At 42.3% G+C, this 24,048-nt stretch overlaps 1 protein-coding gene across 1 annotated transcript in view; it reads left to right on the top strand.

Moving 5' to 3' along the window:
* Nucleotides 1-24,048, top strand: part of LOC139265349 (transient receptor potential cation channel subfamily V member 5-like) — a 176,795-nt gene that overhangs the window by 79,725 nt on the left and 73,022 nt on the right. The window contains exons 4-5 of the mRNA XM_070882323.1: nt 667-807; nt 8,192-8,290. Of these exons, the coding sequence (XP_070738424.1) occupies nt 667-807; nt 8,192-8,290 (240 nt within the window). The remainder of the gene's footprint in view (nt 1-666; nt 808-8,191; nt 8,291-24,048) is intronic.

Below are 24,048 nucleotides of genomic sequence, written 5' to 3' on the forward strand. Positions count from 1 at the left end.
TTAACTGCCTCTTAAATGCATCCATACTATTCGCTTCAGCCGCTTCCTGTGGCAGCGCGTTCCATATTCTCAGCACTCTCTGGGCAAAGACACTTCTTCTGAATTCCCTATGTGATATTATCACCCAGATAATTATCAGAAATTAATATCATAAAAGTGTGACTTTAGATATGGTACTGGTACATGAGTAGCATGGTTTTCATAAGGTAACCCAAATTAAGACTATTATATATTCGTATACCTGTAGTAAGTAAATTAATGCTTTTTTGTTGAGATGTATATCTTTGTTTTGATTCTGGGTTATGAGCAGACCGAGTAATGATAACCATCTTGATATTTTTAGACCAAACAGTTGCTCCTTTTTCAGGCATGTACATTTTTAGCAAGTAGCCTCTATCAGTGCCCTGAAGACTTCTTGCTCCTGTGACTATTTCAAAGCTCTAGCTACAATGAACACATAGAACTACTTGGTAATATAATGTTATATTAAAATGACTATCTACTGCAGAAAGGCATTCACATTATCTATTTAATTGTTTCTTTTTAAATTATTAATTCAAGCAGTGAAAATCACAGATCAAGTAATTTGAAGAAAACACTCTGCATATGCCATGACATGACAAGCTTTAATTTGCAATAATGCTAGAATAGCTGATCTGTCTTCAGGTGAAACGGCACTGCACATTGCAGTGGTGAATCAGAATGTGGAGCTTATTAAGGAGCTGCTGGCACTAAATGCAGATATAAAACATTCTCGTGCCGTAGGGACATTTTTCACACCAGGAAAAGATTGTCGATGTTATTATGGTACGGTAAGATTCCTTAACCATATTTATAATAAAGCTGTTTTGCATTTTGAGTAATGTATATTACCACTCTTAATTGATGGTATGGTGGTACAGATTTGATTCCCATTATGTTGGTGGTCGTAGGTGCTACAGTTTGTCTCAGTATCCCCGTTTAAGGAAGGCAATAAATCAACAGGATTCCAATTGTTACACAGTGATTTCTACTAGAAAAGGAGTGTCTGTGAATGTTGAGTGAGAACATGATCAGGCTTGGCCGTGATGCCCCTCACAATCAAATAACCTGCTGAATGTAACTGTCCAAGTTCAAAACTGAATAGTTGCCATATCAGAGAGATACTGGAGGAGTGCTGGCGTTTATGAAAATGTATATCTGCATGTAATGTAAATGTAAATGTACTGCTTTCAAGACAGAAGGAGAGGAAATTGATAGTGAGGGGGAAGAAGCATTTTATGTTGTATATTTTCCTCATGTCATGTGTCTGTGATCATTCTTTCTTCACAGAAACAATTTTGTATCAGTGACTTTGTGCGATAGTGTAAAACATTGACTTCTACACTTATCCGGAACCCTCGGGACCTGGCCTGTTCTGGATCAGGGATTTTTTTGGATGAGGGGTGGTCACATTAAATTGGATGTGCAGGGGATATTGGGGCTGGCTGGCTTGGGGCTGGGAGTGCGGCAGAAAGATCTTGGGGGCGGGGGGGGGGGGGAGCAGGACGGTGGATTGCGGGGTCAGGCCAGTGATTGCAGGAGTCAGTAGTGAGGAAGGACTTCAATTATTCATGTCGGAATTCTGCGCTTGCGCCACCTGGTGGCCGGGAATGGTTCCGGACGAGGGGTGGTTCCAGATAAGGGAGTTCTGGATAAGGGAGGTTCAACTTGTATTGGAAATAAAAATTGAGTAAGATGTAAAATGGCTGCCGATTCACTATCACCCATTTTACACTGCTGCACAATCAAAATCTTCCTCAGTCTCTCGGAAGTAGTGTTTTGACACTCATTGTTATCCTTATTGTACCCTAACTTTCTCAATTTAGCATCTGACTGGATAAGCCTAATATTTTTATTCCTATTAACCTGTCATATTGTTCCAAGGGCGAGATTTTCTCCAGCCTAAAGCACGTTTTAACGCAATTTATTTGCCTTAAAAGTGCGTTTTTGTCCTTAAACTGAATCGTTTAAAATTCCCTAAACCTTAAGAATAGCGTTTTCAAAATATCGCCAAAAAGTGGATCGCCCTGGTGCAACACGAAAAAAAATCGCACCGCCTAAGCTTGGCCATTTGGCGAACCAGCTTTTAAGAAAAAAACGCACAAGAAAAGCAGGTGTTGCAGCCTCAGAAACGTTAGTAAGTAGGAAGACCTGCAAAAGGGTAAGTTAAAGTTTTTATTTTTTAATTCTTTTGCTGCAATTACTTAGTTAAGGGTCTTGTAAATGTTTTGTGATTTTTGATTTTTGATTTTGCAATTTCTTTTTATTGTTTTCTCCCTCCCAGGGCCTGTATTTTTTGCGTTGTTTGGCCTCAGGCTAAACATTGCGGTTTTTAACGCGAATCGTTGTGGAATGCCGTTTTTTAAGAATCGCCGTATTTTGTGGACAAATTTACCCCCTTAAAAAATGGCGACATTTTTATTCTTATTTATTCACTATTTTGTTGTTATTTATCAAATAACGACAGGCTGGGGAATTTTAGCCCTTTTAAATGTTTATCTTGGAGAAAAGACATTTTTTTCAATATCTGATATAGATCTACTCTTAAATAACTTAAATGTATATCCTCGTTATATTGATTGGCTTAGTTTGAAGTAATATTTTGGGTTTACCTTTTCTGTGCCATTTAATAGTCTATCAGCCTCAATGAGTTCCCCCTTTAACGATCTCCTTAATTTTTGTTATAGATTTATAATGGAGCTTTTGTTTATGCCCCACTGTAGATCTTTGTGACATGCTGTGTTTTCCTATTCCTAATAACCTCCTCTGACCAGATTTGGATGGAGAGTTAGCTATATTTTTATGCAAACAAAAGCAGTTTATTAAAACACATGAAACAGGTTATTCATTTAATTCACAGAATAGACTTTACATGCCACACCGCCAACAAGTCATGGGTTTACAATGAAACCCATATCTTAAAGGTGCAGTAGTCTTTAATTAGGGCCTAAGAATCATAGAATGGTACAGCACAGAAGGAGGCCATTTGCCCATCGTACTTATGTCGGATCTTTGAAAGAGCTATCTAATTAGTCGCACTCCCCTGCTCTTTCCTCACAGGCCTGCAATGTTTTTCCTTTTCAAGTATTTATCCAATTAACTCTTGAAAGTTATTACTGAATCTGCTTCCACCATCCTTTCAGGCAGTGCATTCATAACAATTTGCTGTGTTTAAAAAAAAATTCTCATCTCTCCTCTGGTTCATTTGCCAATTACCTTAAACCTGTGTCCTCTGGTTGCCGATAGTTTCTCCATATTTACTCTTATCAAAATGCTTCAAGATTTTGAACATCTCTATCAAATCTCTCCTTAACCACCTTGTTCTAAGGAGAACAACCCCAGTTTCTCTAGTTTCTCCACATAACTCCACTTCATCCCTGGTACCATTTTAGTAAATCTCCTTTACACCCTCCCCAAGTCCTTGACATTCTTCATAAAGTGTGGTGCCCAGAATTGGCCAATACTTCAGCTGAGGCCTAAAAAGTATTTGACAAAGGTTTAGCATAACGTCCTTGCTTTTGCACTCCATCTCTCTATTTATAAAGCCATGGATCTCAAATGCCTTTTTAGCAGCCTTCTTTACTTATCCTATCACCTTCAAGACTTGCCTACATGTGCCCCCAGGTCTCCTTGTTCCTACATCCCCTTTAAAATTAGCTTATATTGCCTCTCTTCATTCTTCCGACCAAAATGAGTCCCTTTATACTGCGTTAAATTTCATCCACCATGTCTCTGCCCAGTCTGTCTCTTTATGCCCTTCTGAAATCTTTTACTATCCTCCACACTGTTTATTATATGTCTGAGGTTTGTGTCGGCTTCAAACTTTGAAATTATGCAGTGTATACTCAAATCCAGGTCATAAATATATATAAAAAATAGCAGTGGTCCTAATACCAATCCCTCGGGGACACCGTGTGCCGAAATTGCCCCTTTCCTTAAGGCCTGTTACTGCCGGAAATCAGCGACCAATCCGTTCCGCAGCGTGGCTGCCGTGGATTTTGGTGGAATGGGTGCCATTTTGAAAATTTCCCTCCTGCGGTATCCCGGCGATGACCTGCTCCCCCCACTTCCACCCTGCTGCTGCCGATCCATCCTAAGTTTGTCATCAGAGCGCACGTTCCCCGCCACCTCCCCGAGCGTGAAATTCCGCTGAGAAAATCTTGCTGCCGCTGCTCGGTACCACCAGCAAGATTTTCTGCTGGTGCACTGTTTGCAAAATGGAGGTGCGGCCCGAGCCAAGTTAGGGTCGGGGATTTTTCGGCCTGGACCCGATCCCGTCCCGATGCTAATGATCACCGCCAGTGCATCATCAGAACGCGCACCACCGCTCTTCCTCATCTGAAAAAGATAGTGACAGAAATTCACCTGGCAAAATCGTAGCCCCACCGCGCAGTGCGCCCGAAAGCTTTTTCTGTCAGTGCACCTTACCCGCAGTTTGTGCGGCCTGGCAGCACGGCGGCCTTTCAAGAGGAGGACCCACTGCCACAGCCGTCATGTACCTCGGGTGCTAGGCCGCTGGGCCAGCCGAAACCCTCCCTGGTGGCCCACTGGCCAAAGATTTAAAATGACTGATTCTCTCCCCTTTAACGGAGGGAAGAGAGCATGATGACGCATACGCGCTGTGATGCCACCATCACTCCACCGCTGAGTGACAGCGACGGAGTCCCGGTCCCTTTGAAAAAAATTCCAAAGTCCTGAAAATCAATCGGAAGACCGCTTCATGGATCCCAGCCGTAAAACCAGGTAAAAAGTCATAGGTGCGCCAGCTTTCTGGCATGCCTGAATTTTGGCCCCCTTGTATCTCATCTCTAGTGCTTCATCCTGGTGTCCCTTCTCCTGCCAAATTAGTTGAAACCCTCTCCACAGCACTAGTTAACCTCCCTGCGAGGACATTGGTTCCAGCCCTGTTGAGATGCATCCTGTCCATCTTTTACAGATCTCTCCTGCCCGAGAACTGGTCCCAGTGCCCCAGGAATCTGAAGTCCTCGCTCATGGACCATTACTGCAGCCACACTTTAACCTGTCTTATCTTACTGCTCCTATGGGGCCCAAATTTGGCCAAGAGTTACTCTTTTTTTTTGGAGCAACTTGATTTTTTTGGAGTATCTTAAAAATTGCAATTCTGCACATTAAATTTGCACCAGTGTAAGTGAGTTAGTTAGGATTTTTTTTAGTTTAGTTTTTATTTTCAAAAGGGGGCGTTACCAGCCACCTATGCCTGTTTTGGCCATTTAAGCCAGTTTGGACAGCTAATAGTTGCTCCAAACTAACTTAGGCCAGCATATGTGACCATTTGTGGCCCGCACAGAAAACCTTTGCGGAGAGTTAATAAATCAGCGCAGGTAAGTACATTTAAAGCACCAAGCACTAAACAAAAACACAAAAATAAGCATTCAATAAAAATAAAAAATACAAGGAAGCTGAGAGGGCCTGCACCTAGCACCAAGACTTACAAAGCACTAAACAAAACATAAAAAGTAATAAGCAATTAATTAACAAATAAAAAATAGAAGGAACCCTGCACCTAAAGCACCAAGACCAAAGTAATAAGCAATCAATCAATCAATAAATAACAAATAGAAGTCCTACCTTTATGTGAAGGGAAGGCAGCGGGCCGCGGATGAGGGAGCCCATTCGGCCAGGGATAGGGGCGGTGCACTTTGGGCCCCTCCCACACAGCCTGCAGAGCACACTCACAGATTCTGGGGGCGAGGAACTCCTGCGCATGTGCGCACACTCTAGCGCGCAAGTGCAGAGGTTCTGGCACTGTTTTCAGTGCTGGCTCCTGGCTCCACCCCAAAATCCACGCTGTGCTACCATCAAGGAGAGGCTGGAGAGCGACCAAACTCGGCCTGAAGATTTTTGGTGCCCTTGGAGTTCTACAAAAGCGGCGCACCTCTAGTGAGTGCGGCAGAAATCTGTACTGGCCAAATTTGGGCCCATACTCACTAGCATGAGGCACTGAGAGTAAATAAGAGATTATTACCTTTACATTGCAGCTCTTTAACTTCCTCCCGAGCTCCAGAAACTCTGTCTGTCGGACCTCCATCTTGCCTACCTACGTCATTGGCTCCAACATGGACCATGATTTCTGGCTGTTCCCCTTCCCACCACAAAATGTTTCAACAATTTCTAAAATAGACTTGGTTGATTTCCTTTACTAATTACATTTATAGCTATAGAGTTGCTGATTTTTTTTTTAAATTAAAATAATGATAGCAGTAGTTGCTGTTGCTAGAATGTCTACCCTGCTTCCCTGTGAATACTAAGTATGATGCTGGACTTCTGTCTGGATGATATTCCAAAATCAGGCTCGATGAAGCAAGAATGGTGACAATATACATTTTTGAACGATCGGCATCTAAATGGCTACTGCCCCACAATTCAGACAGCAGGCTACACCTCGTGCCAGAAATAGTTTTTTTCTTAGACACAATCAAAACCCATTCAAAATATGATGATGCTAATGAAAAATGTTTCACCGTAGCAAGTATCTCATGTGCTGTGGTGCAAATTATTTTGCAATATCCAACATATCAACTCTGCAGAAAGTTAATACAAAATGACAGTTGCTACCCAATTCATGCAGCATTCCTTTAAAATCAACCACTTTTTTACTTACATAAGAACATAAGAAATAGGAGCAGGCGTAGGCCATTTGGCCCCTCGAGCCTGCTCCGCCATTCAATAAGATCATGGCTGATCTGATCCTGGCCTCAACACTTCCCCGCCCGCTCCCCATAACCTTTGAGCCCCTATCATTCAAAAATCTGTCAATCTCCACCTTAAATATATTCAAGCAGCCAGCCTCCATAGCTCTCTGGGGTAGAGAATTCCAAAGATTCATGACCCTCTGAGAAGAAATATCTCCTCATTTCTGTTTTAAATGGGGAACCCCTTATTCTGAAACTATGCCCCCTAGTTGTAGATTCCTCCACAAGGGGAACCATCCTCCCTGCATCTACCCTGTCAAGCCCCCTCAGAATCTTATATGTTTCAATAAGATCACCCCTCATTCTTCTAAACTCCAATGAGTATAGGCCCAACTTGCTCAACCTTTCTTTATATGAAAACCCCTTCATCTCAGGAATCAACCTCCTGAACCTTCTCTGAACTGCCTTCAATGCAAGTATAACCTTAAATAAGGAAACCAAAACTGTACACAGTACTCCAGATGTGGTCTCGCCAATACCTTGTACAGTTGGAGCAGGACTTCCCTACTCCATCCTCCTTGCAATAAAGGCCAACATTCAGATCAGTCATGATCTTATTGAATGGCGAAGCAGCTTGAGGGGCCAAATGGCCTACTCCTGCTCCTATTTCTTATGTTCTTATTCCATTTGCCTTCCTGATTACTTGCTGTACCTGCATGCTAACTTTTTGCATTTCATGTACAAGAACCCCCAGATCCCTCTGTACTGCAGCATTTTGCAATCGCTCCCCATTTAAATAATAATTAGCTTTTTTATTTTTCCTACCAAATGTTTGCCTACTCACTGAGCCTATCTATCTCCCTTTGTGGATTCTTTGCGTCCTCCTCACAACTTGCTTTCCCACCTAACAAAATGTGTTTTGGATTTCGAATGTTACATTTTCACATTTGAATAAGAAAAATCTTGAATAGTGGCAGCTCCTTCTGACATACAGGGAAGGCTTTCATTGCATATTGTTTTTATGTTCATCATAACCATCTCCTTCCCCAATCCCACCAGGTTTGGATGGTTATGCATTTGTAGTACAAACAAAAGCAGTTTATTTGAACACACAGAAAACAGGTTATTCACCTGGTTTCAGAATAGGTCACATCATGCTGTGGGTACATTGCGGGGCACTTACAGGGTGGATTCTGCAATGCTGCTGGCAACAGACAACCAACTGCAATTGCACATGCATAACTATTTTTGAATTTGCCTTTAATTGTTATAACCTCACCTTGTGCCACATTTAGCAGCGCCCCGAGAGTAGCTACTCATACAAATTCCATACACATTTATGATTTGTATCAATATATAAGATGCATTCCCATTCTGCAGTGAACAGTGTTGGAGAACAATGCAACATTGTAACCACAGTCTGAGACATTTTTCTGCAAAACAAGGGATCTTTGAACATCATTTCCATGTTTTTTTTAAATTGTGGTAATTAATAATTCTTTCTTTTTATATGTTAGGAGAATATGTTTTATCCTTTGCAGCCTGCATAGGAAATGAACAAATAGTTAAGATGATTGTGGCACATGGGGCACCTTTAAATGCACAAGATAAACAAGGTAGGTTCTTTATTTATGTGCCATTTGATTTAATTCTTGTTCAAGCTGTTTTCATATTTTGTGGCATTCATTATTTCTGCATATTACGACAAAACATCTTAACTTAAATTCATTTACAAGATTTCTCAATAAGCAGTTATTCAAATATAAAGTACAGTTTGCAATTTCAGTTCAAACCAATACTCATCCCTCCTCTCTCTGAACAAAAAAAATGAAATTAGCTTGTATTTGTTAATACCAAAATACACCTAAAATGCATTTATTTAATACTTGCTTCCCAACCTTTCCTGACCCTCCAGTTCACAGATTTGCCAAGTCCACGTTCATTGTTCGTGATTTCTCCCCGCCCTTTCTGAATATCTGCTTTCCACTTTGCCATATCCAGGTTCATTCTTTTAATGCTTACTCCCCAGTCCTACCTACTCTGTTCATTTTACTAAATCAAGGTAACTGGATTTGGGCCAAGCTTGAGAACAGAGAGTTAGGGAAGCTAAAGAAATATAATGGGATCTCAGAGGTCATAACAGTGCATTCGGGGCACTTTCATTATGTGAATCCATTTTATAACTCAATTTTACTCTACTTTGATCATCTTGACAAAGGGTAAACAGAAAGCACCAAAAATAGTACAATTGATGAATGACCAAATTAAGAACCAAAATGTGGTTTAAAAATATAAAAACAAAAATTGGGAGCAGAAATCATACAATTGTATTTGATTAATTTACCTTAATCTTAGCATTAAGGCATCTCAGTTTAATTTCTATGGTATCTATACGTTAAAGTGGAACAACTTTCTGATTTTTTAATATGATCCTGGATATTATTAATTATTATTAAGGGAAATATATATACCCTTACTGGTGTTGTATAGTCAACCTTATTACCATCTTTTGGGCTAGATTTTCCACTTTTCTTTGTATGCATAACGCCCACTTAACATCCATTTTACCGCTGAAATGACGTATTAACGCCCAGATATCACCCATTTAGCCACAAAATGGAAACTGACGTTCATTTTTCAGACACTTATCGCCGAGCGTTACTTTCCCTATGTGTGCAATGCCGGGAAATAATAATACCGCCCGCACACTTTTTGGGGGCAGAACCATCAGAATGCTCGAAACTAATGTTACTTTCCGCACGTAATTAACATCGAGATTCAATAATACCGACCGCCCACTTTATTTTGTCGTAAAGATCACATTTGCCGAAACTAACGCCCAGGAGATCGCCCAACGTCACTTTCACCACCTTGCACACATCTCGCCCACAATATCGCTCGGCCAAAAAAACACTGGGAAAAAGTGGAACTAACCAGAACTACTCACAGCGTTATGGACGCCATGTTCTAGATCACATGTCGCGTCCTTTAGAAGGCTGCTGTGCTTCAACCTTGGCGGAGTTCAGATTTACTCTGCAAGTCATTGGAGTTGATGTGAACATCTCTACAAACATCTTTATCATAGTGGATTGGAATTTAATAGGTGTCTTCATCAGGACATTCATTCTTTGTGACCAATTGGTCGAAAACAGATAGCAATTGGAATGGGGACTGTCCTTTCTCACCCTCTCTTGATGACCACTTACATGCTGCAGACTCGAGATGGCAGAAGGTATGCTCCACAGCATTATGTGCCCAATGTAAGATGTGCCAGACTGATGAGGAGGACCAGACGTTACATGCCACGCAAGTACAGGGAGAAGCGGTCTTACCTCAACTTGTCCGATAACACCTGCCTTCGGAGACTGCGCTTCCACAAAGAGGTTATCAAGGAGGTATGCCAGCTCAGGGGAGATCTGCAGCCTGCCAGCACCAACAGTACTGCACTGTCCGTCGATGTCAAAGTCACCATGGCACGGTCGTTCTGCGCGTCGGATTCCCTCCAGGCCTCAGTTGGCGACATTTGCGGTCTGTCTCAGCATGCCACACATTGCTGCATTAGACAGGTCACTGAAGCCCTGTACGCATGCAGGATGGACTTTATCAGCTTTACCATGACCAGGAAGGCTCAGACTGAGAGGGCTTTAGGATTCTACCGAATTGCTAACTTCCCCAAGGTGCAGGGAGTAATAGATTGTACGCACATCATGATGCAGGCACCTTTTCAGGATGCAGAGGTTTTCAGGAACCGCAAGGGATTCCACTCCCTGAATGTACAACTCGTTGTCAACCACCTGCAAATTATTATGGCAGTGAATGCTAAATTTCCAGGCAGCATCCATGATGCTCACACCCTGCGTGAGAGCACTGTATCTGACTTGTTTAACAGTCAGCGACAAGGTCAGTGCTGGATGCTTGGTGACAAAGGATATGGCCTCACCACCTGGTTGATTACCCCCCTGCATGACACCCACACCGAAGCCGAGAGGCGATACAATGAGAGCCATAGAGCCACTCACAATATTGTGGAGAAAACCATTGGAGTTAGTCAGCAGCACTTTAGATGCCTGGACCACTCAGGAGGAGAGCTCCAATACCACCCTGAGCGGGTAGCTCAGTGGTGTGCTGCATGCTGCACAACTTGGCTATCAGGAGGGGACAAGAATTGCCAGAAGGGTGTGACGGTCCACCTCAGGAGAGAGGGGAAGAGGAGGATGAGGAGCTGACATCGGGTCAGACAATCAAGCTGATGCTGAAGCAATGCCCCCGCCCCCCTGTAGACCGTATGAAAGGGCCCGTGGTGGCATGATAACTGCAAGACTCTTACATCAGGAGCTCATAAATGAGCGCTTTGCCTGAAAGAATGTTGGTGGTATTTATAAGGCTGACCCACTGCTAGGTGTGCAGGTCATGCATCAATGGTGGGCATCACCTTGGTGACAGTTAAAGTTTAAGTTGATTGAAGTTAAGTGTAATTATACCCTTTGATGTTAAGGAATCACCAGTGTGTAACGGTGCAGCTATCTGAGCCAATGCGCAACAAGGTTTTGTTAAATAAAAAACATTTAAACCGAACATTTGTCTGAAATCATAATTATTTCTGTAAAAACCGACCCTTTCCCCCCGCTTCTCCTCCCCACTTCTACCCCTTTCCTTCCCCTCCTGACTCCTAGCCACCTGGCCAAGGAGCTCCTCAGGCGATGCTGCATTGTGGCCGGGGGGGGGGTTGGAGGGGGGATGACGGCCGAAGTGCTGCTTGGACGGATACGGGAGAGGACGGTTCCGAGGTGGGAACGTGCTCCGAGCTAGAAGCAAGATGTTGCTCCTAGCTCTCATGTGTTATTGCCAATGGGGGTGTGGCACCTTGGGATGCAGTGCCTTGCTCCGGGACCACTGGGAGCCCTCTGCCACCAGTGTTCCTGGCTACCAGCTCAGGGCTCCTCCATCTCTTCCATGTTATATATTATTTGTTGGACAAAAACTCAGTGCCAACTATGTTCTTGGTGCTTAGTAGGCTTTTTGCTGCTAGTAAATTTCCTTCGTGCCTCCTACAACAGCCAAACAAGCACACACCACACTCACACATGCTTTCAGTCCCTCTCTGCTCCCTCTCTCTGTCTGTCCTCTTCTGCACATGTAATGATGACCCCTGACCTCCTGAATCATGGGAAACGAGCGTTGCCATGCCATTGCTAAGAACAGTGACACTTTACGGCAGAAGGTCAGAGAGATTTAACGCTACCACCCATTTCATATCACTCGTGGTGATGCCCAATTTCAAAAATGGAGACTAGGTGCTTTGAGAATGGGAGACAAGTCGACGATCTGAAAACCCATTTTTACGGCCCACGCCTGAAATAACGCCCATTTTTGGGTGATCTGCACAAAAGTGTAAAATCTAGTCCTTTATGTTTTAAAACTCATGGCCAGAGACAGACACAGTGTAAACATTTTGATTAGAATGCTCTCTACTGTGACTTCATGGTATTCCGGTTTGGTGCCATCATGAATAGTGCAAGTGATATGACGTGGCAATACATGGTGAAAAATTCAATACTTATTACATGCAGTGTGAGTAGGATAATTTTTCATAAAATGTCAGGGTATCATAAAGAACTGTCAGTGGTATCATAAAGAACTGAGCTATCCTTACACTTCTAATTCCAACCTTGCAAGGTTTTGGAACTATAAGAATACATATGAATCATGTCCACTGTGCTAAGCATGTTTTAGCAAGAAATAGAAAGAAAATCAAAATAGTAGGGGTGAACTAAATTGTAAAATGATCAATCAGAATCTACTATTGCCAGTCAAGAAATAGAATCTCCAAACTACAGTTTATTGTCAATTGAGTTCTTAATTTATTAAAATATTATCACAAACTCTATAAGCAACTTATAATAGCTTAAACATTTAATGTAATGCTAAATGAAAAAATGGTTTTGATGTTTAAATGCTGCAAAAATATTGAAACTTAAATGAAAATAGTATCTAAATGTTGTATTGGCACTTTGTTTTGTTTTCACTTTTGCATATTGAATCTATAGATTATTCATTATTACACTTTTCTGCTTCAGAAGCTAATAGATATGGAGAGGATACTGATTGCTCAGTTTACAATAACCATCTGTGATTATAAATGCCCAAACCTTTGTCAACTGTATGTCCACTTTTGATTTCATTTGAGTTTCATTGGTGAATCAACATTAGTTGTAATTTGTGAGTGGCGTCTTTGACTTTCAATCATATGGCTAGAACAAGAGCACAAGTATATGACTGAGTTGTGATATTACAGGGTGCATCTTAGTTAAGAACTTAATTTTACAATTAATGAGGGATAACAAGTGATTTAAAAAATGAATTTTGACTAAAGTTTTTAAATTTCAGTTCATCTGGGTTTTAATTGATGAAATTATTGTATTCATCTTGTTCAAGTTTTTTTTTTACTGATTCTATTATTATCATCATCCAAAAATTCCAGCATAGGAAATCTTGTTTTATTTCTGGATTTGTATTGTTGGCCCCTCTGGAATTATGAATTGGTTCATATAGGGTCACCCAAAGTTATTTGCAAATACACTTGGCCATGTAAAATAGAATATAGGTGTACGTTGCTGGCCGGCTCTGTGTTCGTGTAATGAATGCTAGAGTCAATTACTGCTCAGGCTGCAGATCAGAACCCTGGATTTATTTGATGTGGCAGGTGAATTAACCAGTTGAAGACAGTTGAACTGGTGTTTCCTTTGAGAGATGAAGCTGAAAAGCATCTTTTAATATTGGTTTGCATTTGTAAGAAAGAGATATAAGCACAGGCTTTGTAAAAAAAAGTGTTTATAAAGTTTTTGTCTTCCAGGATGGTATGATAATCAATGAGGTCTTCCTGTGCTAAATGGTATATACTTCAATGCAAGCATAGTGAATAAGGCAGATGAGCTGAGAGCACAGGTAGACACTTGGGAGTATGGCATTATAGCCATTACAAATACATGGCTGAAAGAGGGGCAGGTTGGGCAGCTCAATATTCCTGGTTACAGGATTTTTAGAAAGGACAAAGAGGGAGGTAAAAAAAAGAGGGGGGGTCGCAGTATTGATTAAAGAAACTATTACAGCTGTGAGGAGGGATGATATGTTCGAGGGATCATCAAATGAGGCCATATGATTCAAACATAAAATATGTATGAATACAAGGGGGCTGCAGGAGGGGTCAAAACTAAAAATCATGGTTTAAAAACTAGTATTAAAACACTCTACGTAAACGCACGCAGCATTCGAAATAAAGTAAATGAGTTGACGGCACAAATCATTACAAATGGGTATGATTTGGTGGCCATTACAGAAACGTGGTTGCAGGGTGGCCAAGACTGGGAATTACTAGGGGGATCAAGGGGTATGGCGAGAAAGCAGGAATGGGGTACTGAAGTTGCATGTTCAGCCATGAACTCATTGAATGGCGGTGCAGGCTCGAAGGGCCGAATGGCCTACTCCTGCACCTATTTTCTATGTTTCTATGTTTCTAAAAATTACAAATGGGGTGATCACACTGCTGGGCAGAGAGACCCAAGGCAAAAAACAAAAAGGGCCACTGTACACCAAAATTCTGAAGGGTCAAAGTGTAATAAAAAGGCAAGCCTGAAAGCTCTGTGCCTCAATGCGAGGAGTATTCAGAACCCAGGAGAGGGCTCTGAGCTAGTTAAAGTGGGTGAGAGCTCAGATGAACAGGACCCCAAGAAAGAATGCAAAAGGCAGGAGGCAACAGAGCAGAGTAGCACTGGGGTAAGGGTAAACCACAAGGTGATGGGAAGGGACAATATGTATGAATATAAGGGAGCTGCAGGAAGGGTCAAAACTAAAAATCATGGTTTAAAAAAAAAGTATTAAAACACTCTACCTAAACGCACGCAGCATTCGAAATAAAGTAAATGAGTTGACGGCACAAATCTTACTAATGGGTATGATTTGGTGGCCATTACAGAAACATGGTTGCAGGGTGGCCAAGACTGGGAATTAAACATACAGGGGTATCTTGACAATTGGGAAGGATAGACAAGAAGCGAAAGGAGGTGGGGTAGCTCTGTTAATAAAAGATGATATCAGGGCAGTTGTGAGAGACGATACTGGCTCGAATGAACAAAATGTTGAATCATTGTGGGTGGAGATTAGAGATACTAAGGGGAAAAAGTCACTGGTGGGCGTAGTTTATAGGCCCCCAAATAATAACTTCACGGTGGGGCAGACAATAATCAAGGGAATAATGGAGGCATGTGAAAAAGGAACGGCAGTAATCATGGGGGATTACAACCTACATATCGATTGGTCAAATCAAATCGCACGGGGTAGCCTGGAGGAGGAATTCATAGAATGCATACCGGATTGTTTCTTAGAACAGTATGTTACAAACCTACAAGGGAGCAAGCTATCTTAGAGCTGGTCCTGTGTAATGAGTCAGGAATAATAAACGATCTCCGAGTAAAAGATCCTCTCGGAATGAGTGATCACAGTATGGTTGAATTTGTAATACAGATTGAGGGTGAGGAAGTAGTGTCTCAAACGAGCGTACTATGCTTAAACAAAAGGGGACTGCAGTGGGATGAGGGCAGAGTTGGCTAAAGTAGACTGGGAACACAGACTAAACGGTGGCACAATTGAGGAACAGTGGAGGACTTTTAAGGAGCTCTTTCATAGTGCTCAACAAAAATATATTCCAGTGAAAAAGAAGGGAGGTAAGAGAAGGGATAACCAGCCGTGGATAACCAAGGAAATAAAGGAGAGTATCAAATTAAAAACCAATGCGTATAAGGTGGCCAAGGTTAGTGGGAAACTAGAAGATTGGGAAAATTTTAAACGACAGCAAAGAATGACTAAGAAAGCAATAAAGAAAGGAAAGATAGATTACGAAAATAAACTTGCGCAAAACATAAAAACAGATAGTAAAAGCTTTTACCTATATATAAAACGGAAGAGAGTGACTAAAGTAAATGTTGGTCCCTTAGAAGATGAGAAGGGGGATTTAATAATGGGAAATGTGGAAATGGCTGAGACCTTAAACAATTAATTTGCTTTGGTCTTCACAGTGGAAGACACAAAAACCATGCCAAAAATTGCTGGTCATGGGAATGTGGGAAGGGAGGACCTTGAGACAATCACTATCACTAGTGGGGTAGTGCTGGACAGGCTAATGGGACTCAAGGTGGACAAATCCCCTGGTCCTGATGAAATGCATCCCAGGGTATTAAAAGAGATGGCGGAAGTTATAGCAGATGCATTCGTTATAATCTACCAAAATTCTCTGGACTCTGGGGAGGTACCAGCGAATTGGAAAGCAGCTAATGTAACGCCTCTGTTTAAAAAAGGGGGCAGACAAAAGGCAGGTAACAAAAGGCCGGTTAGTTTAACATCTGTAGTGGGGAAAATGCTTGAAGCTATCATTAAGGAAGAAATAGCGGGACATCTAGATAGGAATAGTGCAATCAAGCAGACGCAACATGGATTCATGAAGGGGAAATCATGTTTAACTAATTTACTGGAATTCTTTGAGGATATAACAAGCATGGTGGATAGAGGTGTACCGATGGATGTGGCGTATTTAGATTTCCAAAAGGCATTCGATAAGGTGCCACACAAAAGATTACTGCAGAAGATAAAGGTACGCGGAATCAGAGGAAATGTATTAGCATGGATCGAGAATTGGCTGGCTAACAGAAAGCAGAGAGTCGGGATAAATGCATCCTTTTCGGGTTTGAAATCGGTGGTTAGTGGTGTGTCACAGGGATCGCTGCTGGGACCACAACTGTTTACAATATACATAGATGACCTGGAAGAGGGGACAGAGTGTAGTGTAACAAAATTTGCAGATGACTCAAAGATTAGTGGGAAAGCGGGTTGTGTAGAGGACACAGAGAGGCTGCAAAGAGATTTAGATAGGTTAAGCGAATGGGCTAAGGTTTGGCAGATGAAATATAATGTTGGAAAATGTGAGGTCATCCACCTTGGAAAAAAAACAGTAAAAGGAAATATTATTTGAATAGGGAGAAATTACAACATGCTGCGGTGCAGTGGGACCTGGGGGTCCTTGTGCATGAATCCCAAAAAGTTAGTTTGCAGGTGCAGCAAGTAATCAGGAAGTCGAATGGAATTTTGGCCTTCATTGCGAGAGGGATGGAGTACAAAAGCAGGGAGGTCCTGCTGCAACTGTACAGGGTATTGGTGAGGCCGCACCTGGAGTACTGCGTGCAGTTTTGGTCACCTTACTTTAAGGAAGGATATACTAGCTTTGGAGGGGGTACAGAGACAATTCACTAGGCTGATTCCGGAGATGAGGGAGTTACCTTATGATGAGAGATTGAGTAGACTGGGTCTTTACTCATCGGAGTTCAGAAGGATGAGGGGTGATCTTATAGAAACAGTTAAAATAATGCAACGGATAGACAAGATAGAGGCAGAGAGGTTGTTTCCACTGGTCGGGGAGACTAGAACTAGGGGGCACAGCCTCAAAATATGGGGGAGCCAATTTAAAGCAAAGTTGAGAAGGAATTTCTTCTTCCAGAGGTTTGTGAATCTGTGGAATTCTCTGCCCAAGGAAGCAGTTGAGGCTAGCTCATTGAATGTATTCAAATCACAGATAGATAGATTTTTAACCAATAAGGGAATTAATTTTCATTATGGGGAGCGGGCGGGTAAGTTGAGCTGAGTCCACGGCCAGATCAGCCGTGATCTTTTTGAATGGCAGAGCAGGCTCGAGCGGCTAGATGGCCTACTCCTGTTCCTAATTCTTATGTTCTTATGTTCTTATGTTCTTATGTGTGTATTATAGACCCCCAAACAGTGGAAGGGAGATAGAAGAGCAAATATGTAGGCAAATTTCTGTGAAGTCCAAAAACCATAGGGCAGTAATAGTAGGGGATTTCAACTATCCTTGTCGTAATTGGGACAAATATAATGTGATGGGTATCGAGGTTGCAGAATTCCTAAAAATGCATTCAAGAGAACTTTTTTAGTCAGTATGTAACAAGCCCAACACAAGAGGGGGCAGTTCTGGATTTAATTTTAGGAAATGAAGCTGGGCAGGTCGAAGGGGTATCAGTGGGAGAGCACTCGGGTGCCAGTGACCGTAATTCAGTCAGATTCAAGGTAGTTATGGAGAAAGACAAGGATAGACCAGGAATAAAAGTCCCAAATTGGGGAAAAGCTAACTTTGCTAAATTGAGAAGTGATTTGGCCACAGTGGACTGGAAACAGCTACTTGTAGGTAAATCAGTGTCGGAATAATTCAAGGAGGAGATTCGGAAGGCTCAGGCCAAACCTGTGCCCTTAAAGAAAAATGGTAGGAATAACAATTCTAGAGCCCCCTGGATGTCTAGGGACATGGGAGGATAAAGAAAAAAAGAAAAGTTTCTGTCATATACCGACGGCTAAATACTGTACAATCTCTGGAGGAATATAGGAAGTTCAGAAGTGAAATTAAAAAGGATATTAGGAATGCTAAGAGAGAGGATGAAAAATTATTGGCAAGTAAAATCAACGAAAACCCAAAGATGTTCTATAAAGATATTAAGAGCAAGAGGATAACTAAAGAAAGGGTAGGGCCTATAAGAGACCATGAGGGTAATCTGTGTGTGGAGACAGAAGATGTGGGTATGCTTCTTAATGAATACTTTGCATCTGTTTACACAAAGGAAAGGGCCAATGTAGATACTGCTATCGAGGAGTAGTGTGAAATTCTGGACAAAATAGACAGAGAGAGAGCAGGTATTAGGGGGATTTGGCAGCTTTGAAAGTGGATAAGTTCCCAGGCCTGAAGGAAATACATCACAGGCTCTTGAACGAAATAGCAGAGGCTTTGACCATAATTTTCCAGTCATCTTTGGATTTAGGCATAGTGCTGGAGGACTGCTAATGTGGTACCCTTGTTTAAGAAGGGAGAAAGAGATAGGCCGAGTAATTACAGTTCTGTTAGCCTAACCTCAGTGGTGGGAAAATGATTGGAAAAAATCCTGAAGATCAGGATAACTCTACATTTAGAAAGGCAAGGATTAATTAGGGACAGTCAGCATGGATTTGTTAAGAGAAGATCGTGTTTGACTAACCTGATTGAATTTTTCAAGGAGGTAACCAGGAGGATCGATGAGGGTAGTGCATACAAGGTAGTGTATATGGACTTTAGCAAAGCTTTTGATAAGGTCCCACATGGCAGACTGGTCACAAAGGTAGAAGCCCATAGGATCCAGGGTAAAGTGGCAAGTTGGATCCAAAATTGGCTTAGAGGTAGGAAGCAAAGGGTAATGGTTGATGGATGTTTTTGTGACTGGACGGATGTCTCTAGTGGGATTCCGCAGCGCTCAGTACTGGGTCCCTTGCTTTTTGTGGTATACATCAATGATCTAGATTTGAATATAGCGGGTATGATTAAAAAGTTTGCAGAGGACACTAAAATTGGCTGTGTGGTTGATAATGAAGAGGAAAGTCATGGACTGCAGGAAGATATCAATCTACTGGTCAGGTGGGCAGAACAGTTGCAAATGGAATTTAATTTGGAGAAGTGTGAGGTAATGCATTTGGGGAGGGCTAATAAGGAAAGGGTATACACATTAAATGGTAGGCCACTTAGAAGTGTGATGCTTATCCACAGATCCCTGAAAGTAGCAGGCCAGGTGGATAAGGCGTTTAACAAGACATATGGAATGATTGCCTTTATTGGCCGAGGCATAGAATACAAGAGCAGGAAGGTTATGCTTAAATTGTATAATTCACTGGCTAAGTTACAGCTGGAATACTGCGTGCAGTTCTGGTCGCCGTATTATAGGAAGGACGTGATTACACTAGAGAAGGTGCAGAGGAGATTTACAAGGATTCTGCCTGGAATGGAGAATCTTAGCTATGAGGACAGATTGGATAGGCTGGGTTTGTCCTCCTTGGAACAGGGGAGGTTGAGAGGAGACCTCATTGAGGTGTGTAAAATTTTGAGGGGCCTGGATATAGTGGATAGCAAGCGGCTATTTCCCTTGGTGGAGGGGTCAATTACGAGGGGGCATAGGTTTAAGGTGGTTGGTGGAAGGTTTAGAGGGGATTTAAGGGGAAGTTTCTTCACGCAGAGGGTTGTGGGGGTCAGGAACTCGCTGCCCGGAAGGGTGGTGGATGCAGAAACCCTCACCACATTTAAAAGGTGCTTGGATGTGCACTTGAAGTGCCGTAACCTGCAGGGTTACTGACCTGGAGCTGGTAAGTGAGATTTGATTGGATAACCTCTTGTTGACTGACGCAGACATGATTGTAAGTACTTCAGGGAATCGAATACGGCCAGAGTGATCTCCTGGACTAGTCTTGATCGCCTGGATGGATCCGAGAGGAATTTTCCCAGATTTCTTTCCCCAATTGGCTGGGTTTTAACTTTTTTTGCCTCTCGCAGGAGTTCACATGGCTCCAGGTGGGGTGGAGTGTCAAATGTTGCAATACATGGGGTATCGCAGTTGTGTGGGCGGACTGGTTGGGCCGGTTGCTCTTTACCTGTCTGCTATTGTTCATAGGTTTATATGTAACCTTCAGGGCTGCTGACCGAGGGCCGTGTGGCTCTTTGTCGGCCGGCGCAGATACGATGGGCCGATATGGCCTCCTTCTGCGCTGGAAGTTTCTATGTTTCTATGTTTAGACCAAGCTAGGAACGGTTCAATTGTTTATAGTTTGTTTTAAGCTTACCTGGTCAGCTGTAGCACTAAAGAAAATGGAAATCAGGGCTGGGAAGCAATCACATATTAAAGAAATGTGCGATATATTGGAATAAATGTAAGGATATTTGTATTTTCAGAGAGTAACCTAGGATGGTGACGAAAATGCACCCCCTAAGTTTCTGTTGTCACATTTCTGGCCATACTTATGCATCCACTTTTACCATTATAGATTCCTATGACCATATTTCCCATTCAATTTTCCTATGCTGAAGTCACAATGCAATTGCACAACGGGGCCACTGGGTGGCTCTTTGGAGCAAATCGTATGGCTGTCACCCAGCATCATCTTTTTCACCTGATTTGGGGGTTTTTACTCATACTACTTTCAATTGATTCCTTTTTTTTAAAAACCCAATACCTTTTTCATTAATGGTGTGACATCAAGCCCAAGTTGATGTAATGAGTTTCAACCTTCTGCCACGACTATGCCCTACTTAGGCCACTGGTGGTGGGCAGTGTAAGAGGTGGTCCCAGGAGTCAGGTTCACCTCTGACCTACTTGAGCGGTTCGAATCGCTCCCACTCCTTTGGGTTCTAGACTCTGGATTTATTTGGGAGGGGGTGGGGGTGATAAAGTGCAAAGGACAAATGGTTTGATCCAAAAGAACTTTGATTTTATTACAGGCAAGAAAATACAATGTCAAACTTATAATCACTCTAATACGTTACACATTCTCAGGGGGTTACAGTAAAAATTACAGCTCCCACCTCCCAATACCTAACCCTAGCTAGATTAGACTCCAGGGCAGGCAGGGACTATGCTTACCAATCCTTTCTGGTCAGTTAGCGGTAGTTCATGATTTTGGAGTTCTGCTTGCCATATCCCGAATGTCAGAGAAGATTTCTTACTGCGCAATTTTTAGTTGGGTTGAGTCCGCTGATGCGGTAAGGCGCGTTTTGGATCTATGGGGTAAGTACCCGGTTTCCTTCGTTAGAAATAGGTTCAAAGTCTCCTTAGGTAATGTTTTCACCTGTTGGTAGTCAGGACTTAGATTGTAGAGTGGAAACTTTCGGTTCTTCGGTTTCTTCCTTGTGGAGTTTCGTTCCGAAATTGGTCGATCGCAGTGATTTTTTGGTGGTACCACATTGGCTGTGGTCAGTTGCTGGCGCGATGGTGATGTTCTTCCTTCCTTTTTGGACTTCAGGACTTTGAGGCTGGAGAAGTTAGTTTACAACTATCGCGTTGGTTTCTCTCCCTTCTTGATGGCATAAGCGTAGTATGGCATACCCTCTGTTAAAACAGGGGGCCATTTATACGATTTGAGTTGTCCTAATCTTCATGCCAAATCAGTCCAGAATTCTTTGTTTAAATTTGGCGGGCTTGACATTTCTTTGTAATATTTTGGCGGGCTCGTTAAAAGTTAATATGTCTTGGGTGGGTTGCTCTTCTAAATTTGTTTCCTGATGGAAATATTAGTTTGGTAATCACAATGTCCTTTTGTGCTTGGTTTTTGCATACAGGCCGTAGTGGGCCCTTTGTTCTTATTCATGTTGAAGATGGCTTTTCTCGGTTCAGTTCGATGCTGGCCATCTCTGAGTTATTGTTGTAATGTTACTGTCTCTTGTGGAGAAGGGTTTTCGAGTATCCATTCCTCCAGACAATTTACCTTAGTCCCAACACCCAGACAGTTTCAATAATCAAGTTGGCTTCTTTAGTTCTTTAGGCCCGCCCACAGACTTGAATTTGTCCTGTAAAAGTCCAAAATTCGATTAAAGCAGTTTAGGATTTCAAACTTTCCGGTAGATAGTCCCAAATTAAATTTCCTTTCCAATGAGTCCGAACACTGGGGGGGGTTCTCGTGAATTTTGACCTCTCAGTAGTTACTCATTGCAACTCTAATTTCTAGAATAAAGTGCATGTATATTGTTAGTAAAATTCTCCATCACTATTGACTGTGTAAGTTCTCGAAGAGTAATTACACTAAGTAGTCCTGACTAAAGCCATGTTCAATATTGGGCACCATGTCAGACATAGCAGCAGCAAGAGCATTCCTGGGGCGGGAGAGGGTGGAATGTGGGTGGATTGCCCTGCATGCCAGGAATTTGGGAGGAACTCTGATCCATCAGGTTCCCGCTCTGTATAACCAATGCTGCAAATTTCATTTGGAGGTGTAAGTGTGCAAATTAAGTGCCTGCGGACCATATCGAATTTCTACTCCAACACTCAAAAAACATTCAAGAGGCAGTTAGATGCTATGATAGGGAGATGGCCATGAAGCAGATTTTCATCTTTTGCACTTGAACATTAAACACTCAGCTGGGAACAAACACAGAGAAAAATTAAGTGGTGTTGATGGCACAGCCATAATAGAGACAGTCTGATTTTCTGTTCATTCATTTCAATAGGCGTACAGTTTTCCTACCTATGTGCTGCTCCCAGGCCTTTATTTTATGCTCAAGTACAAAAGAGGAAAACCCACTTTCATAAGTTGCTGTGGAAGGATGAACCGAACGTGCCTCCATCATCTGTGTTCTTCTCTGAAAACTGTGTCAAGCTGCATTCAAAAAGGCGGTCAATGCACTAATCCAGCGGGGTCAAAACCTCATGCATTTCCACAAAAGTGTGAATAAGCAGTAAAACAAGATGGCAACAGCAAGGACTTGTATTTTTATGATTATGCTCATGGAGAAGAGAAAAGGAAGCTCAGTCAACTCTGCCACACATGAACTGCAGAGATTAATTCAATCAATGTCCAAAAAAAAACTCTGATGTACATGAAGGATCTTGTCTGTGAATGAACAATACCCAGAATCAACACATCCTTAGCCAGTTTCTTGTTATGGTATCTGTTGTGTATGGAGAAAGAGTCAGACTGAACACTGTGAGCTCAAAGTAAAGTGTGACCTTAGTCTTTTATTGCAGGTCACCAGAGTGCCTCTCCAACCTGTGAAGCCTCCTTAAATACCTGTGCTCCCAAGGTATTATGGGTTCCCTTGGGACTCCAGGGGATGAGCCCTCTGGTGGCTGTACAGAGTAAATACAAGTCCACATATATAACAGTATCTAAATGTGATGACTTATTGAAAAGCAGGTTGTTGGTGGATTTGGGCAATGGTCTGAAAACTTGCTGCTCTCCAGCACAACAAAGCTACAGTCTGACAATCAAGACTGGCACTTGTCATTGAGCATATTAAGCATCTTCAAGTAGAAAATGAGTAGCTTGAGTGAGTGCTCATAAGATGCAGATTCAGTAACATCTACTGAGAGGAGTTGTTTCTACACCTCTGCTGGTGCCTGGCTTAGTACAGGTGCTTGTGTCACTGGCTTGTGGTGTGGTACTATTCCACAACTCAGATGATCCACTTATTTTGCAGAGAGAAAAGACATTAGAGTACCATAAAGGTGACATATAATGGTCAAAACTATTGTTCATCTGTTATCACTGAAAGACAGATAGTGTTGTATACAGAGCATGCAATTATAGATAAGAGGCCGAAATTGTTCGCCGCCCCAAACGGGGTGGATAATTCAAATGAAGTGAATATTCTCTGCCCGAATCCATAGGGTGGAGAATGGAGGGAAATTGCCCTCTTTTTGTGATTTAATTTGTTGCAGCAGTGTTTGGGATGGCTGAGGGGCGGAAGTGTGTCGGGAACGGTGCGGAAGATAGGTGGTGTCATCAGGGCCGCACTGAGAATGTCAACGAGATGCTG

This window comes from Pristiophorus japonicus, chromosome 6, assembly GCF_044704955.1.
Source record: "Pristiophorus japonicus isolate sPriJap1 chromosome 6, sPriJap1.hap1, whole genome shotgun sequence".
In the NCBI taxonomy this organism is placed as follows: Eukaryota; Metazoa; Chordata; class Chondrichthyes; family Pristiophoridae; genus Pristiophorus; species Pristiophorus japonicus.